The 18,610-nt window shown below is 38.8% G+C and overlaps 1 protein-coding gene across 10 annotated transcripts in view; it reads right to left on the reverse strand.

The window, feature by feature from the left end:
• Positions 1 to 18,610, reverse strand: part of TCF12 (transcription factor 12) — a 161,717-nt gene that overhangs the window by 19,196 nt on the left and 123,911 nt on the right. For all 10 annotated transcript variants that reach the window (XM_066559088.1, XM_066559084.1, XM_066559086.1 and 7 more), the window contains 5 exons: positions 10,849 to 10,954; positions 9,587 to 9,726; positions 9,124 to 9,268; positions 7,554 to 7,618; positions 3,376 to 3,454 (listed from right to left, as the gene is read on the reverse strand). In XM_066559088.1, coding sequence (XP_066415185.1) covers positions 3,376 to 3,454; positions 7,554 to 7,618; positions 9,124 to 9,268; positions 9,587 to 9,726; positions 10,849 to 10,954 — 535 coding nt within the window. The remainder of the gene's footprint in view (positions 1 to 3,375; positions 3,455 to 7,553; positions 7,619 to 9,123; positions 9,269 to 9,586; positions 9,727 to 10,848; positions 10,955 to 18,610) is intronic.

Raw genomic sequence — 18,610 nt, forward strand, 5'->3', positions numbered from 1 at the left:
GCTGGAATTCTCTTTTAAAATACAAAGAATTCAGTGAGTAAGTTTATAATTACCAACTTTCACTTCACACAGCTACTCTGGGTCTGGACTTGTAGTCTCCGTCTGCATTGCTCTCATTCCTGAACTTGGGAATAATGCTTGGAGTCCCACTTACTTTTGCATAGCCATTAATGAAAAAACTATGGAGCATTTTGGTTCAGCATAATGTTCAAATTTTTCCTTGCTCAGAACTCCATTTTTAGAGACAGGACTGTGGTCAGGAGCACTGCTGCTCTCAGAACTCAGAGTAGCACTCCCTGCAGCACAGCAGCAGCTCAGGATTAAGCAGGAAGGTGGCCAGGTGAGCAGCAAGCAGACTGGAAAAGCCTGTGCACCTCTTCTGTTTGTTTGGGGGCTTTAACTGAAGAAAGTCCTATTTCTGTAGTGTAAGCCCAGAACAAAACTGTGAGTGGCTCATCTCATGAAGGAGACAAAAAGAAAAGAAGGGAGGGAACAACCAACCCAACTGTGACCTGCAGCTTTCAGTGACACCTCGGCACTGCCGGGGCTCCTCCCGAGCGGTGGCACTCTGCCTCCATGGCTGCACGTTGCCAGATGGCACCGATTTCCTGCTTGCCTCATTCCACTCCCCCTCCTAGAAGTTTGTGCATGAAATCCACCAATTATGTTAAAAAGCATCCTGGCACCACAAGCCCTGCAATTAACAACTGCAGCTTTTAGGGCAGCACCAACACAGCAGCATTAAAAAACAAATAAGCCAGGCAAGTGTTAGGATTTACAGGGGTCACCGACAGCAATCACTGCAGTATTGTTCTTACCCCCAGTCTCCCCAACACTAATCCTCTGGCTCCCCTTTCAAACGTACTCAGAGCTGCAGAGGGCTGGCTCTGCATCCTCAGAACCCACCGAACCTCCTGCATGCCTCTGATCTTGCAGAAGGATTCTTAAAATACCGAGGCTCCCACCATTCAGATCCCTATATAAACTTCACATGCGTGTACACAATCACTAAAACTATGCAAGATGCTCAGCTCTGGGCATGTTTATGTAAAATTAGAAATCAAATGAGGGCAGGGCAGGCGAGACACGCACTATTGTCTCATAATACTTGGGGGTTTTCATCAAGTTGTTCTCCAAGCTTTTACTTAACTGAATTAAAAAACGTCATTAATCCTCATTCAGCAACAGAAGAGCCAAAGAGTCAGTCATGAGCTTATGAACCCCAAGGTCTCATGACGTTGGTATCTGTCAGTGCTCTCCCTGGTAAACACAGTACTCCTACCCTAACTCACAATTAAAGCATGGGCAAATTATGACTTAAGCAATCTGTAATATTATGAATGCTAAGTAAACAAATACCTAACTGCAAAAGGGGAAAATGACAACGAAAGCTAAAATGCTCCAAAATATATTATTTCGGTACACATAAAACATTTGTTTTATCTGCAATAACTTTTTGGGTCAAGACAGAAAATGGCTACCAGGAGTATAAATAGCAATAAATGCAGTAGTAATTACTTCACATTGTGCTTCACCGTGTTCTTAGTGACTCATCTGGGAATAAAGATAAAAGTCCAGATTCATAAATGAAGGTAATTAACTACTGGAGCAATTTACCAAAGGCTTGATAAATTCTGTATCACTGGAATTAAAGGGGATGGGAGGGTATAAATGTGAAGCAGATGCTAAGTTTGAGCCTCAAAAGGACTTCAGTATTATTTGCTCATGTCTACTACTGTCTTAACGATCAGAATCCAGAATAAGGAACATAAAGTGCAAATTTTGTACATTTCATACAGGTTGCAACAGGCAAAGACAACAAGAGCAAAAGAAAAACACAAATTTTAGTGACCTCAAATTTATATTCTAAGCTCAGAAATTAGCTAGTGCTTTCACACTTACAAAACGAGGTGCAGTATCTCATTAGGCAACTCCTGAAAAAAACCTCTTTGGGATCTTTATAATTTTAAATACTTGGAAATGTCAGAACTTCTTTCTTCCAGCCACAAAATATTTTCAATACTTGCTTTGATGTTAAAAAGAAAATAATAATAATTTTCTGGTCTGATTTGCCTTTTCAGTACAACAGAATACACAAAACATTTTTGTCAACTGTAATCACTAAATCAAAAATCCCATTAATCCCATCATTACTCAATTCAACATGGATTATTCAATAGAAAAGAAATGCCTAAAGCAGCTGCTCAGGTAAGCCATGTCAGATATTCATTAATCCATTACATCCACAGAAAACCAGAGCAGTGTCCATTAAACAGGAGTGAAGCATGAATGATGGAGGCTTTGAGTGACACTGCATATAAAGATATGCATATTCACAGCCATATGATTATGACTGCATTTTGCATGTAATACCTTTACTAATTTATTCATCTAGATTACAAAAACATTCAGCTAAACTCATTCTGTACCCTTTGCACCTTAAGGTAATTTTATTGTTTTGTAAGAAGCACAACATTTACAAAAAAGTGACCAATAGCCAGAAGCTTGCGGGGATATATTAAACAACAGAGAACATGGAAACAGACTGTTGTATAAATGTTAAATAATTTAACAAATTGCACTATAGGAAAGAACAGGGTTAAAGTTACATCATCTTACTTGTAATTCTAGTTCTTTGTTAAACAACAAATTTAAGTCAATGGAGCTTTCACAGTCCTCTCTATATGGAGAACAGCTGTTCAACTTTTACTAGACAGCTGAGGCCACAGTGTCTGTGAAAGCTGCACTAGCACTAATAGCTGTAGGCAGCTGCCCACAGTTCATCTCCACACTGGAATGCTTCTTCCCACATTCACACTACAAACGCACAAAGCACAGGTGACAGAGGTGCCTGCAATACACAGCATTTCTTTTTAAAAATGCCAGAAATTCTTCTCCCATAGAATGAAAACATTCATGAAATATATGAATGAAAAGCTATCTTGTGTACAAGTTGGAGAGTCTCATAGCCTACTATATTTTCATTAGAGGGAACACACATCTGCTGTGTTTGTCACCGAAAGCTGACGCAGAGCTTTAACATATAGCTTTAAAAAAACCCAAATCAAATCAAATCAAATCACTCTTCTTTCTCTCAGCAGTGCAAATCCGTAAAGATATCTTTATAGCCCTCATATATATGGTCAGTTAATGCTTCCAAACATTATTTTAATTTGCTAATTTTCAAAGCAAGTTGCCAGGACTCAAGTGAGTCCCCCTAACAAAATGTCTATGAATCTGGATTTATAAATCTTCTTTTGTACAATGGAAAAATAACCAAAATGCACAAGCAGTTATGCAAGGAAGTTAATGCTGATTTCCAACAGGACATTTTCAAAACCACAAACAAGGTACGGACAAATGGCCAGTCTCTACCTGTAAGAGGCGATGGTGACCCAACTGGTGTTGATGGATTCGATGGAAAACTACTGCTGGTATGATCAGGAGAATAAATCTGATGACAGACAAAGAGATTATATATCAATATATGTTATAATACACAGGAAAAATGCTGTTAGGATTCTTTTTCATGTTTTAATTGTCACTCTTGATTCTGGATTGATAAAAAATGCAATTTGATCCTTCAATCACAGCTCTGCTTTATTACACGCAAGGCTCTAAAAATGTCCAAAGAACTTTCATTTTCAAGCAGCTGTCCAAATAAGCACAGTCTGTATTTCACAGTGACACAAGTATAACTGACCTTCCTGCTCATTTAAGAGCAGCAGAAATTACAGCCTTTTTGTCTCTGCAGGGGAACGATTCACGTAAGAGATTACAGTACACAGCTAATTATATCAAACAAAACTTCAGGAAAATGCCAATGAATAATGACTTTCCAAACATTAGACGGAGATTTTAGCAGTCAACACATGTTATCTGCTAAAAATTAATCCTTCACAAAACACCAAGAAAGCATTCAGGCTCTCTTGTTATTGGTAACTACCAAACAAAAAAACCTTGAAATTTTGTTCCTCTTGCAATGTATTGCAGCACATAACATGCTTCTCTCTTATTTCAGTATCAATTGGTCTCTAGAGATACTAAACTTACAACAATTCTTTGCTTGCTAATAATTAAATTAAAAACTATCAGTAAAAATAGAAGACATAATGCTTAAAGCTTTAATTAAAAATTAAAATCTCAAGACACTGGGAAAATTCATTTTATGAAGGGAATTTAATAGATTTAGAGGCTGACTATGGACTTCAGAACATATTTTTATAGGTCATCAGTTCAAACCTGTTTTACTTGAGCAGAGACCAGGATTTGTTAGTCATCAGATGGCAGTTAAAAAAATCTTCACTGGCAGTGTGGTTGATGTCTCTTCACACAGACAATATGACATTTCAGCATTTAGCTGACAATAACTTCATTAAGTTCCATATTGTATTTTCTGAACTGACAAAACCAGGACCTGATAGACCACATGCTCCTTCCTGGTATATATTGTACTTTTCCATTAGAAAAGACCATCAGTTCCCTAATGGAAATGCTTCCTCCTTTTCATACATGCTAGAAAGGAAATATATTTAGAACAAACTACCTCATACTACCGGAGGAAATTCATGCATTGTACATCAGCATAAAAATAAATCTTGGGTGTCAGTGTAAGAACTGCAGAGAGTTTCAGACAGATAAGATACAGAAAATTAAAAAAAAGTCAAAGGCTACAAAGTTTTCTTTGAAACTGCTCATTTTCCACAGGCGTACCTACCAATTTTATTTTGCTGTATTTTATAACAGGGAAAATCTACAGTACAGCAAAGCCCCAACTAAAATACGAGGTCAGAATTCATTCTGCATGCAGTCCCTGGCTGCTGTGCTGTTAAATGACCAATGATGAACAACCCTGACACCTTCTGCCAGGCTTAAACGGTAACATGACTCATTTTACTGCAACAAATGAGACTCCTCCTCCTATCAGTCATGGTCCATTCCAATCAGTGGGGTGCCAATATGCCAGGGTCTAATGAAAAGGCTCTTAGACAAAAGCTGCACAATTGAGAGCCTGCAGAGCCAAACCTCGGAGCTGTTAGTCCAATTTTTTAAACACTACAGTGTACATTTCAGTTAGGCTTTGTTATGTTAATGTTATTGAGTCTAAAGCAACAAAGAAACTTAATTCATGAATTACTTTTAGAAGTCAACTTCCCTACATTTTCTTTTCTTTTGTGGAGGGACCAGTGGCTATTTAACTACCGAGACGGTACAAAGGCCTTTACCCCAGTGCTGAGGTAGGAATCAAAACATAAGTTATCACAAAGAGGTCTGATATAATCAACAAAGTTAAACAGTCCTCCTGTTTGATCTCCTCTAAATTAAAGACCAAGTGTTTTGATTTGGCATTAGGCAATGAAATAAACCAGATGTTTCTCCTGCCATATAACCCTCCATGGGCACAATCTTAAAGGGTTATTGTTTGGCAAATGTTCAGGGAAACACATTAGAAATGGCACGAATACCCAGATTTTCTTTTCTTTCTATCTATACTAGTTCATTATCCAAACTAATGCATAATCCACAGGGCTTTGGGAACTTTGTGTAAATACTTTCATGTACAATTCTCTTTCTTGCCTACCCTGAGATTAAGACCACAATTATCCAGGCTTAAACCTAAAATAAAAGAACCTTTGCAAATGTATTATCTGGCCTTACATGTTTAATCACATACTATTCTGTATGGTCTTTAATACCTAAACTGAAGAACAAATGTCGTGTCCTCTGATGTTTCACACATGAAAGGCCTATTGTGAGATGTACAACAGAATTTTAGAACTAGAAATTCCTCTCAACAGTTGCAGCAGCAGCATTTAAAGCCAAAACAGAAAGGAAGACAGTGGCATCTTAGGGGGGAAAAAAAAGGCATGACAATAGCAGTATTCGAATAAAACTTTGTTCAAACAGAAAAATATTCTTGATTTCCTAGCTGTCAAAATTCATGTGTGTCAGCTTCACCTGCAGGAGAGCCCAGCTCCCTCCTGGGCCAGCCGCAGCCGCGCTCTCGCAGAGGGAGCGCAGGGAGTGTGCTGGGTGCGCGTGCTGCGGGGTGCGGGGGAAGCAGATGGATGAGGCGAGGGATTTGAAGTGTGCAGACTATGGCATGCACTGATAGAGCAGATGGAATGCATCACCATCAGCTATGACAGAAATGATTTATGGAATGACCTGGCTGCTCCTGCCAAGCAACAACACGGGATGACAGAAACAAGTTTCTATGACAACCAGAGCCCACCCACCAGTTAGATTAAACATTTCTGCCCTGACTTCCACTCGCAATATATTTAGTTTTTCCTCAAAACATCAGCCTGGCTTTCTCAGCTAGTGACTTGGACAAAAATACCTGAAAGGATGAGAAAATCATTTAGAAAAGGAGAGCAGCGGAAAATGTCACGAAGTCCCGCAGGTCTAACTGGCCAGCGTGTCAGACTTAACAACGAAATCTTGTTCCGGCTGCAGAACAGCAGACACCCAAATACATCTGCAGAGCAGTGAGCAGCCTGCAGTATGCGAGCACTGCCATTTCTAGCAGGCAAAACGATCCCAGCTCTTTTCTGACAGGTCTCAAACAGACCGAAAGGGAGCGTTAACTGCCCTCTGGACTCCCAAATTGTTATCTACTTGCTGAATCCCTGAAAGCAACAGGGACATTTTTCTCCTCAAAGCCAGCAGGTCAGAGTTCTCCTCCCCAATATGGACATTACAGACATTATCAGATCTGGTAATCTTTTAACATATGACCCTCTGAGGGATGCGAGGGTAACAGGATCTGCATGAATATGCACATTTGCATTCACTGGTATGAGGTGAGGGATGCAGAACCCAACACAGGGACGGTCATTCAGGGCTGCAAAGTTTGCTCTATACAAGAAATACAAAGTGCTTCCCCAACCACCACTCCTAATTCTGAAATTTCTGCTGCTGACTATCAATTACTCTTTTATAAAAAGCACATCAGATTGCACTAATGAAAAAATAATTCCTGTATGCATGCATATGGAAACAGAACCTACAGTAGATTGAAGATACTTGCTATGTTTTACATTATTCCAACAGGAGTTAAAAGTTTAAATTTATGCATATAAACCATTCTAAAGGCTCCTCCATAAATTATAGCTATACAATACAGCATTCAAAACCTCTCAGTTTTCTAAGTTTTCTAAGGCCACTGAGAAAACATTTTAAACCTTGAGGCAGGATCTGCTCCAAGACTAATGTTAAAAATATTTGACTTCACCTAAAACACTACAGAAAAAAATTAAAATCAACTTTTTGTGATTATCTTTTACTTTGTCTAACCAGCTTTTTAAACCAGATCCGCCTTAAATCTTTTGATCACCTAAAGAAAAAGCAATTCAGAATGAATCTTCTTCAAATAAAAGCATTTTCACTTGCATTTAAAAGGACATTTTCCTAGTATAAGAAATTGCATCATAGTATATTGTCTTGCCTTCATATGTGAAAATTCTCGGTTTGATATTATCAAATGAATGACACATAAATAATGGATTAAAATATGTGTTTCAGATCTGAATATTCTAACCACTACTTACAGATGCCAATGCCTTTCCAAGTGCATCACCTGTCTGTGAGCTTCCAGCACCATTTCCTCTGTTTCCTGTAATGTGGAAAGTAAACCCAACACTTATTTTTAAAGCTGAAATTTTATTTGCTTTTATTATTTTATTCATCACATAGAGTTGAGCAACCACTTTTAAAACTGATTTTCTGAGGAAGTCAGTGTCAATGGAATCAGTTCTCATTAGACTTAAAAATTTAATTAGAACAATTAGATTTACATTTAGATGCTCTTCTCTTAAAAGTCAAACACAGTACCACCATGATAACTTAAGGACCAACAAGTGAAAGTAGCTAGAAAAAGACAAATTATTTTCTAGGATCATAGTCTAATTTTAATGAAATATGAAAAAGAAAATCAAAATCAGAAAATTACATTATTGCAGCTTATTTCTAAACTGCTATCATGAAGTGCTGCACTTTTAATTAATTCTTAAAGCCAAATTCACAAAATAGTTCCTTGTGTGTCTCCTTGCTCCCCCTGCTCTAATTCCCTGTGCTGTGCTCTCATCTTTAGTTTAAGAAGTCCCTGAAAAGCTCTGATGCACCAAGCTTTCTGTCACCCCTGCTCTCAGTTGCATGTCAGCAGCTTTGCGTGCCCTTTTGCTCCACACACCATTAAGCCAAGAGGAAGTCTGAAGCCCTGCCAATTGGAAACACAGAGAGGAACTGAATCCTCAGAAATATCTGCTTTGCTGTAGAAGACAGACCCTTTAAAAGTAAATCTTCTTTCTCCAATTATCAACTTCTAAAGCCAAAAAATGTATTGAATGTGAATGTAAGCCATTCACATCAGAAATCTAAATAATGCAACGCTCACTGTTTCCAAGTTTGTGACAAACTTGGATTTTCCAGCCTGAATTTCCCATGCAGATTCACTAACTGTTTAAAGATCTTGGTCTAAAACATGTTCCCAAATCAAAGCTAACATAGTCACCCTAACTAAATTCCACTTCCTTAAAATGAAGCTAAGTGCAAATCCTATCGAACCAACAGGGAGCATCTACAAGCATTTAACTTCTACAGCCGTATCTCAAGAGGAGCAAATACGTGCAAGGAACAGATGCTCATCCTCTATTTCTTTCTTCCTAGGTGAGCAGAGGAGGCTAAACCAGCCACCATACTGGCTACTCTGTAATCTCTCAAACTGTTAAGAGAGGAATTTACGATGCACTTTATCAACCTCCCCTTGGAAGCAGCCTTCCTGCCTTTCTCCAGAGCAGCTCTGCAAACTTCAGTGCCAGAACCGCCTATATGGGCCCGCACATGTACTGAACTATGGAGGGACAGTGGCCATCAAGTCACACCCATCCAGTCCCTGAGCACAGGCTTGACTCTGAAAGCAAATAAATGGGAAAGTCTTAAGCTGACTGAAAAACAATTTGCCTTATGTCAGCCACACTGAGGACAGAAATATCACAGTGGTGAATTTTTCTTGATCTACAAGCATGCCATAAATTAAATCTTACTAATTTTGTGCGTCATGCAGCCCTAAATTTCATTTTCTTGTAAAATGAAAAAAAAAAATCAGGAAGAACATTTTACCCAGAATATTATCTGATCCATTGACAGGTGGAGTGTGTGAGGCAGCTACATAAGGTGAACTGCTGGTACTGCCACGATGGAAGCTGGACATTGGAGGAAGACTGGCATTTATATCTGTAGGTGAGACTGAATGTGGGGGATAGCTCTGGAGAGAAGAGAAGCAGACATAAGACATTAAGTAGTCCTTAAATAAATGTTGATATTTTAAGATACCAAACATGTAACACCCAGCTCTTTATTACAGAAGAAAGGGACTCATCCAACCTCTGAATGGACCATTACACAGCCACAGATTTTTATTTATACAACAGACATAACTAAAAGCACGTAAATCTAATAATACACAAAGTCTGTGATTTCTAACTGGGTTTTTAACTGACATACATGAGCAGCAAATGAGAAGTTAATTCTCATCAGTTAGATCTCCATACACAACTACAGATTAATGTGAGCTGAGTCTTACCAAACGGTCGTGTGTGTGCAGGCTGCCGTAACTGCCGGACTGGGACATGTGGGAAGAGGAGCCTCCAAGCATCCCACCATAGCCAGGCTGGCTCATGCCATTGGATGAACTCCAGAGGTCAGAAGAATTGTGGGTCCCATCTTTTTTTGTAGTATTTTTTCAGTAGGAAAGAAAACAAGAAAAATACATTTAATGAAGAATACTAATTTCTCTGTTCCTTTACAAGATTATTTTAAACAAATACAGAATTCAGTTATTGAGACTAGTATCAGTGGGGAAATGGTGACCAGTTTATACTGCATCTTCTATTTTCATACCACCACACTGTTGCTATATTTATTTTTAAAAAACCAAAGAAACAACAGAGGCTTTATAGCTGAAATATAATCCAACCACAGCTGAGAAAATACCACGCACTTCTGCTAATTACACAGACCTTCAGCAAGGCCAGATTTAAATCAAGAGTGTTGATAAAAAGTCCAGACTGAAAGAAATAATAAAAAAGGAGGTGGAGGGATAAGAAGTTTAGCCAAACAGAACTCATCATTAAACATACACTGCAAAACATCTATTTACCTAAAACAAGCAATTTATAGTCTAAGATACCCTAGCACCACAAAAATATAAAAAAACCATTTCAAAATAGCAGATTTAAGTAGCTGAAATGACTACATTACATAAGCCTCAGCCTGTGTGTCAGTGCTGTTTCCCTTCCCTTCTGCAGCACAAAGTGAAGTGCTCTGTGAATTCCTGTTCTGAGGCACTGAGCTCTCAATGTGCTCCAAACCCTCACCAGACTGCAGCACGAGCTAATTGTGTGACGTGAGGCTGAGGAAATGGATTCTGCTCTTGCTTCGTTCAGTGCAACCCTCTTTTTTCTGGCATGCTGGATATACAAGCATTTGAGAACATAAGACTGTTAGCTGATATTGTACAGTCAAATTCCAGAAGAGTCAATAAGCCCCCACCTCATTTTTCTCTATCGCTCCAGTGTGCTGCTCTGAAGCCCCTACAAATCAAAGGATGGGAATTCTGTCCATCTGGCCTTGTGTGTAATCCCTTTAAATTTCAGTCAGCAATTAATGTCATGAGAAAACCTTTACATCAACGGACAGTTCCCTTCATCTAACTGTTGCAAAAGTATATAAAACTTAACCATAGGCTCTAGCACAATATGCTCTCTTTTACACTTCTCCATTCACCCAGTAAAACGGTGTCTGACTGCAGATTTCTGCCTAAAGGACAAGTGACATTTTACCCACCTTGCATAAAGAAAGTGCTAGCAAACATACTGCTTGGTGGCTTAGGAGATGGGTAACTTGGAGATTCTCTGTTGAAATCATCAGAACTCGGGGATGGTGCATACACCTACATATTGGAGGGCAATAAAAGCAGGTTAGCAATAACTGGGTGTCGTGCATTAAAAAAACCACAACAGCATACAGATATAGAGAGAGAAAGCACAAATAAAAAAAGAACAGTGTAGCAAGCCGCAGCATTTGTTGCCCTTGTTTTATTTGCTTTTTAGCAAGTTGCCACAGTACAGAGGAACTACAGTAGAATGATCCTAACAACACACTTTCTGGTGTGCCAACTCAGCCAGGTGGCCTGATAAAAGCCTGAATGCTGATTTTGCTTTCTAAGTACATGACTCGCACAGACTTGTTGCTCAAGATAAAAAAGCAAGATAAAACAACTGGGCCCCAAACAAATTTTATTTTAAAACAACTGTATGCCTATTTGAATATTTAATTAGCTGGCATCCCAACAATCAGAAAGAAAAGCACATCCAGTGACAAATTGAAAGGTTTTGATGCAGCCGTTTTATCATCCATTCAGAAACTCGTACGCTTTTGGAGAGCCATCAGAAATAGACGCATGCATGTCCTCAGGAATAATCTTACAACTGCAACAGCAAGCACGTAATTTTCACACTGGCCTAGCATTAAAGAAAAGCAATACTATTGTTTTTTTAGTGTTAACACACCAGTGGAATGCCTGTTCTCAACTTCATGCAACAAATATTCTTTTCAAGTTAAAAACGTAAGATGCCAAATAAACATAATGACTCAAAGTCTTTCACTGCAGCAACTCTAAGAAGAAATATAAAGTGTATTCAGGAATAAGTTCAGTAAAATGAACAAGGGCCAGTATTCACAGAGTCGAGGACTTTACCCATAAGTAGTTGTTCTATACTGAATATTGCAATGATTAGGGTGTGTTAGAAGAGAAATTAAATAAAAAGCAAATTAACATATACGACAGCAAAAAAGATAAAAAATGTAACATCAAAACTGGAGCATCTTTTTCCTATGAAGTAAAAACTGTGGCACTTTTAACTGTTTATCTTATTTGTTAAATACAGATGACTTCATAAACACATATATGATTAATAATTTCACAACTTTAAAGCTTATATAATGCAACTACAAAAGTGCACTGTGCCCTAACATTCAAAAGTGATTATTTTGATCCCCTCCTATGCACGTACAGACACACATATGTTTCTACAGCATTCACAACTCTCCCTGGTCTTTCTGAGATGTTGTTTACCAAGCAAGAGAAGGGCCAGGAAAACCAAGCCAACCAACAAAAAAGCCTAAGTTCCCCTAAAAAAAGAACCATTGTCCTCCCAGAGGCGGACTGTTCTGATAGGGACATTGAGGATAGTGAAGTGGGCAAGTCCCGCTCCATTTGCATCCCAATCCCCCTCCTCCCGCCGCCGAACGCTTTTGCAGCCCTGCTGTTGTGGGAACAAATGGCCGGGATGTGCCTGAGCCAGCGCCTCTGACATCACCCGCGCCCAGGCACTGCGCTCTCGGCCTCGCTCACAGCGGCACCATTGCAGCAAAATCCCTGCAATCCCACAATGGTGGAACCGGGACAAGGGCACAGGGCACAGCTGTCGGGATGAGCCCTGGAATGAAAAGGGCAGCAGGTAAACAGACACCTGGTTAGGAGGAGTCAAGTGGAAAACTCAAAACTTTAAGTTACATGCTTGCTTACCGTTGTTTTTTATTGAAAACAAATTTTTTTTCGGAAAGAAAGCTTTTCGGAAAGCTGCTCAATATTTTACTCGAAATTTTTCAGTTTATGGAATAGACGTAAAATAGAGATGCTTACCAGACCTGAGTGACAGAATGACAATACATCCTGAGCAATGTTCGCAGTACATATGTATTTACTCTATATGATGAATGCATGTATATTCCATGCCTAGGACATATTTTAACAGAAATGTCACTCTGTCAAATTGTAAATACTCGCACTCATAAGACTGCAAACATATTAGGTAAAACTGGGCTTAATTTACAAGTTCTCTGTTGTGCAGAATAACACAGCATATGCTATAGCTGATGGATAATCTATCACTGTCACAGGACAGCAGTGGAAACAAAGCTTTATGACATTTAGCACTGCCATGGAGATGTACACTGATTAATGCGAAGTCACCTACAGTGACGAATTCTACTTCTTTTAAACTGCAACGTTATCTGTGAGATTTGTAAATACAAGCTTCAGACCGAAATTTTAACATTTTACATAATTGGGTGATTTATAAAAACTGATTAAACACTATCTCAAAAGGGGAATTAAAAACTCCTACAAATGTATAATTTACAAATATGTATGTACAAGCCATTAACATAATAAAAATGTTATGAATTATATAAACGTAAAAGAGGCCCTTCCAAACAGCTACATGAAAGTCTTAGCACAGACACATAACTTCATACAGTTTCTGCTTGTTTTGGTATCTTAACTATAGCTTGCAAAAACATAGCTGCAATGTTATGAAGCTGCACTTGTGCCAGTCTAGATTTTTCAGATCAAAGGGTTCTTGCGGCAAAACACAACTGATGTGGTCTCAAAGACTTCATTAACTCCAGATGTGGGGAAATAGCCAGCCAATTCCACAAAAGGAACGAGTCTCTTTTAGTTACAATCAGAACTACCCACAAATTAAAACCAGGCCTCTGATGTCATCTGATCACCTGCAGATGAGCGCCGGATTTTTTCTGGTTAATGACCTAATCATAATTTTTGTGCTGCGTTACTACAAACAAAATTTAAAAGCAAAGGAGAAATTTTACTAAAATTAACCCAAAGTCTATGAGATGCAAAATACAAAGGTTTTAAATAAGAAAGTGACAAAAAGGATGAAATTTTATTTTTGAGTGGGGAATGCATCAGGGCAAGCGGCCAGTTCACTCTGAAAGGCCCAAAAGCAGTGGGACCCCTCCCCAGCCAAACGTAGGCCGTGGCTGCTGGCATGGCTGTGCAGCGGCTCCCCAGTAGGACTTGGTGTCCTACTCAAAGGGCTTTCTCTTCTGCAACAGCTGAGTAAGGCAGTTAAAAATATGACGTGGCTGCTCAAGACGGCCTCTTTTAGCTATTAAACTGATAACACTGACATCCAGGAGGCATCAAACCAGTTTTTCCTGGCTGACATTCCCGCTAAGACAAGGAAGGAATACTGTTAAAAGGTCAGCCTGTTTGCAGTCTCCTTGAAGAGGGCTGTCTCCAGCAGGTAGAAGAGGAGCCCATCTTTAATCCCCTCAAAAGCACTGTGCCCACAGGCACCGAGCGTGCCTCCATGCTGACAAGCAAAACGCTCTCCCATTATGAATGGGAAATTCCCTTCCGATAAACGCAAGCCAAAACCAATTTTTTTACACGACTTATCAAGTCTTGGACTCGACTTTTTTGGAGCTGTGCTAATATATACATCAATCCTAATGCTGCAGTGCTCCTGAAGGGCTGAAAGCCTCTGCTGGGGCAAGCAGGACAAACGGGTTGCAGAGGATGTCAAGTCAGACCCACATCAGTCTCTCCAGCACCCTGAATTGGTTTACATCTCTCCAGCAGGAAAAGAAGGATGACAACTCAGATTTCTTTATCTGGGATAGTGGTGCGGCCTGACTTCAGAGCTGAGAGACATTAGATGTATGACATCAGATTTTTGATTTGGGTTTTTTTAGAAATTTGTTTGATTTGTTTAACCAAAACAAAAACATCATCCCAGTTCTGAAATCTGCCTTGGTGATGACCACAGGTAATGAACATGACCATGAAACCTGTATGGATGGAATATAGCTAAAACATTTCAAATATTACTCACTGTTGCTTCTGTTTAATAATACAAGTGCCAATAACTTCAACAGTAATTTGAAGATCTGGGTTTACCAAATTTTATGCTATGTAAAACTTCCAAGTCTTGTTCTATAAATGCATTTAATAAATATAACACTTGGAGTCCTGTTGGCATCCATCCTCTCAGGGAATTTTCCTGTTTCAAATTCTTAAATATTTATCAGTGTTTAATATTAATGTTAAAAGCAGAATAAAAAACCAGCAGTGAATCAACCAAACTTACTTCCGATGAGCTCATGCTATCTCAAGACCAAGGCTCCCATCACACACACTGTTTATGAAATTAGGAATTATGTTACTCATTTAAGCATAGTTATTAGCAATTCTTGGAAGTTCAGGAAAATATTTGTCAAGCTGCTTGAGACAGAATTTTTTGAAACCAGTAAAGATGAATAACCTATTCTGTAGCTTGTAAACTCTGCTAAGTAGCCTATCTGCATTCCATCAGCATCAGTCATGCAAGTGCGCACTGATGAATGATTTGTACATGTGGCAGAACTTTACAGACTATTATCTGCAGGTTTTGCAGCAAAAGCTAATTTTGCTGAAAGGCAGTTCTAAGAAAAGGAAACTAGTTTTCATGTTTACTGTATTTCTGACAAAATCATATACTAAAACTTCAGGAATGTAGAATATTAACTAGAGTTTTCTATGTTCCTCTTTACAGCAAGACAGAAGGTTCAAAAAAAAAACCAACAAAAAAACCCAACCAAACCCAAGATTGACAGTCTGAATTCTTGTCTAACTAATATTTAAGCAAGATGATAAAATGAAGAGCCCTAGTGTACTAAGTCAATATCAGCACATCCTCAAACGTACTTTTGTTTCCAATACCGGGTGTAAAGGTTCATGTATATAAAAACCCTTCTCACCATCCAAAATGAAAATACAAGACTCCTTTAAGAGAACAGTCCTGTCCACAAATCAAACTGTATTTTTTAAGGATGGTATAAAATTCAAACTTCTTAGAGTAGCTAAACTGAATTCCATCTTAAATAAATGTTTATGCAGTTTAGGCATGCTGTACATGCCTATTTGGGTATTTTTGAAATGCAGAATCCCACTGTAATGATACATAGCACAGGCACTTCCCAGCTTCTTCCCTAGGGAAAGACAATTTTAAAGTAATGTTAAAAAGCAAGAGACAAACTTAGCAAAAATTTCAAATTCAGTACAGAGAAACCTCTTGGCCTGGTTTGCTTTTTTATTATTAGTAGTAATAGTTTTTATTTTTATTGTAGTGTGAACTAGAGAGGGAAAGAAAAAGAAGGTAAGGCAGCAAAAACAACATTAGGAAGAAATATGTGTTTATATAGTGCTTGAAGATTCTTTTTATATTTTATTTCCTAAGCAAAATCTCTTCACCACACTCTTCAAATCATGCTGTCACTAAGGGACACATGCATCTATGTCTTCAAAAATTCCTGATTGAATTCAGATTTTCAGGAAACGAAAACCAGAACACTTGAAATTACTCTGCCTGTTTCTTAACCTGTTCCCCGTACTTCAGAAGGCTGCTCGAGCTGCGGGAGGAGTCCCCAGCACCAGCAGTGCCCCCAGAAACACGCAGCAGGGACACAGGCCATCTTTTCTGTTTGTCCCTCCGTTCTCTGAAGCCACTCTCTGGTCCTGCACCTCCAGCACAGACTTTGTATTTCTCCAGGCGGACCTTGCTGTGCACGTGCTAAAGGGAGCCAAGGCAGGGAGCAAACGGGGCGTGTTCCTCCTTGGTGCTCGCCTTCTGAGAAACCCACAACTGCCCATGCAGCACCTGAGCCCTTCCCTGGCTGCCGTCATGTGTCCAAGGAAATGGACAGAACCTTCACTTCAAAGCACTGATAAAGCTTGCTGCAGACAAGACGCCCTTCTGGCAGGGGACCACTGCTTAGCAGACTGGCAGTTCAACCCAATGGAGTGGAGCAGGGAAAACTCTCTTGGGCTGATGAATTGTAACTCATCGTTTTTCAGTGGGATGCAGAGGGGAAAAAAAAGAGCAAAAAACAGAAAGAAATAAAAATCCAGCTGACCAGTGTTTACTGCCTCTCTTTATTCAATGTCCACAGCCGCGTACCCCTAGAGATTTTCCAGATGATCTTATATTTGTCCTGACTCACAAATGTTAGCTTTGACCTTGTGTAAGTTGCTGTGGGCAGCATATGGTACAGAACAGCTTTAATTGTACCTTCCTCCCTGTGCACGGGCTGGCCCAGTACTAATAAAAGCGAAATTGAATCTCAGCACCTGGTTGCTCCAAAATTTACAAACCAAAACCATTTTCCATGGACGTTGGAAGCCTAGGTCCATTCCTGAGTGCAGAACAGGCAGAGCCAGGCACGCTGCCGTGCCAGCTGAGCATCACACAGGATTATCAACGCGCGCTCTGCCCCAGCGCTCAGGGACGGCCGCGGGACCGGCAACTGCTGCCCTAAAAACCCCCAAATACACCCAGCTCTCCCCACACGCCGTGCATTGGTTCATCTCTACACATGTGCTCATCAGCAACATGTTTATGAAAAGCTTCTTACACTCTCAAAATTCTCAAGGAAAAGAGTATTTTCTCAAAAAATATTCCAATATAGGCTAGCTCACCAAAAAGCAAATAACAACACACTGTGTATATGCAAAATACCTAAATCTCCTGACTTTTTTTGGTCCTTTTTAAATAGGCATTGGAGAAATCTACTGTAAAAGATGCAGGTTCTCCACCTTGGAGAAGGGCTCAATCTCAGCCTATGATGAGAAAAATAAATATTTATTTAATAATAAAATATACTTGTACATAGACTGGTATATTAAATCAACCCATAAAATGAACAAAATAAAACAATAAACTGAATATACTCACAAATCTGTTCCCATATTAAATAGCAGTAATAGGTGATATAAAATTATCTTTTTGCAAAAATTATTTATTTTGGTGATAACTGACACATTACTGCATTGTCATCTATACTTAAATATTTCTACAGTACATTTAGAAAATAACTAACTTATTTCTATACTTGTAGGTGAACTGAAAAGAGTGGAATCATGCAAGTCTATTTTACTTTTAAACACAAAGATGGTATCAGACTTCTATAAATATCATTTCGGTACTGTTGCACTTCCTAAAATCTAAATGAAAAGGCCACAGTGAATGACAAAGTTTGCTTAATTGTGCATTAGCTTAAAAAAACAAAAACCAAAAAACAAAAACCATAAGAAGACATAATTTACATTTGTGCTGTTATCTCTACCTAAACATTTCTGCAGGTTTATTTTTAATGGAGATTAGGTATTTGGAATATTTGGGGGGCTGAGGTCTGCAGCATGGCTCTTGAGTGAAAGAGAAGATAAAACCTTATTGATAGAAACAATTTTTAAGTACAGTTTTAAATTTTTTTCCTGAAAGCTCTATACGAAAATGTTGTAAGCTTTCCTTAAACTGAGAGTATTTTCTGTATGTCAACAGGTGAAGGGCAAAAAAAGAAACAAAAAAATCCCAAACACAACAACAAAAAAAATAGGCTACGTCTAGTACAGTGCAAGTGCTTTATTTTCTTTATGAAACAGATTAGGTCTTTTTTCTTTTTGATTTAAAGGGGATTCTTGAAATACATATTTTTTTCCTATAGCACCTATCACACATAACAGTAAAATTTCAGTCCTCAGCAAGGGATTTCTATTAAACCACTACTTTTTACTTTGATGGGTCCTTCCTAAAACAAAGAGATTTAAAAAACTGAACTTCTTCTAACAGTAAAAGCCTCTGATTTATATTTCAGGCTTTAATACATATGTCAGTCCTCACCGAATCTTCTATTGGGCTGCTCATATGCTTCGTTTTAAGCATAATATTAAGCTTTGTTTTGGCTTACAAATTAAAGAAAA

The sequence above is a fragment of the Molothrus aeneus genome, chromosome 13, assembly GCF_037042795.1.
Source record: "Molothrus aeneus isolate 106 chromosome 13, BPBGC_Maene_1.0, whole genome shotgun sequence".
NCBI classification, from domain to species: domain Eukaryota; kingdom Metazoa; phylum Chordata; class Aves; order Passeriformes; family Icteridae; genus Molothrus; species Molothrus aeneus.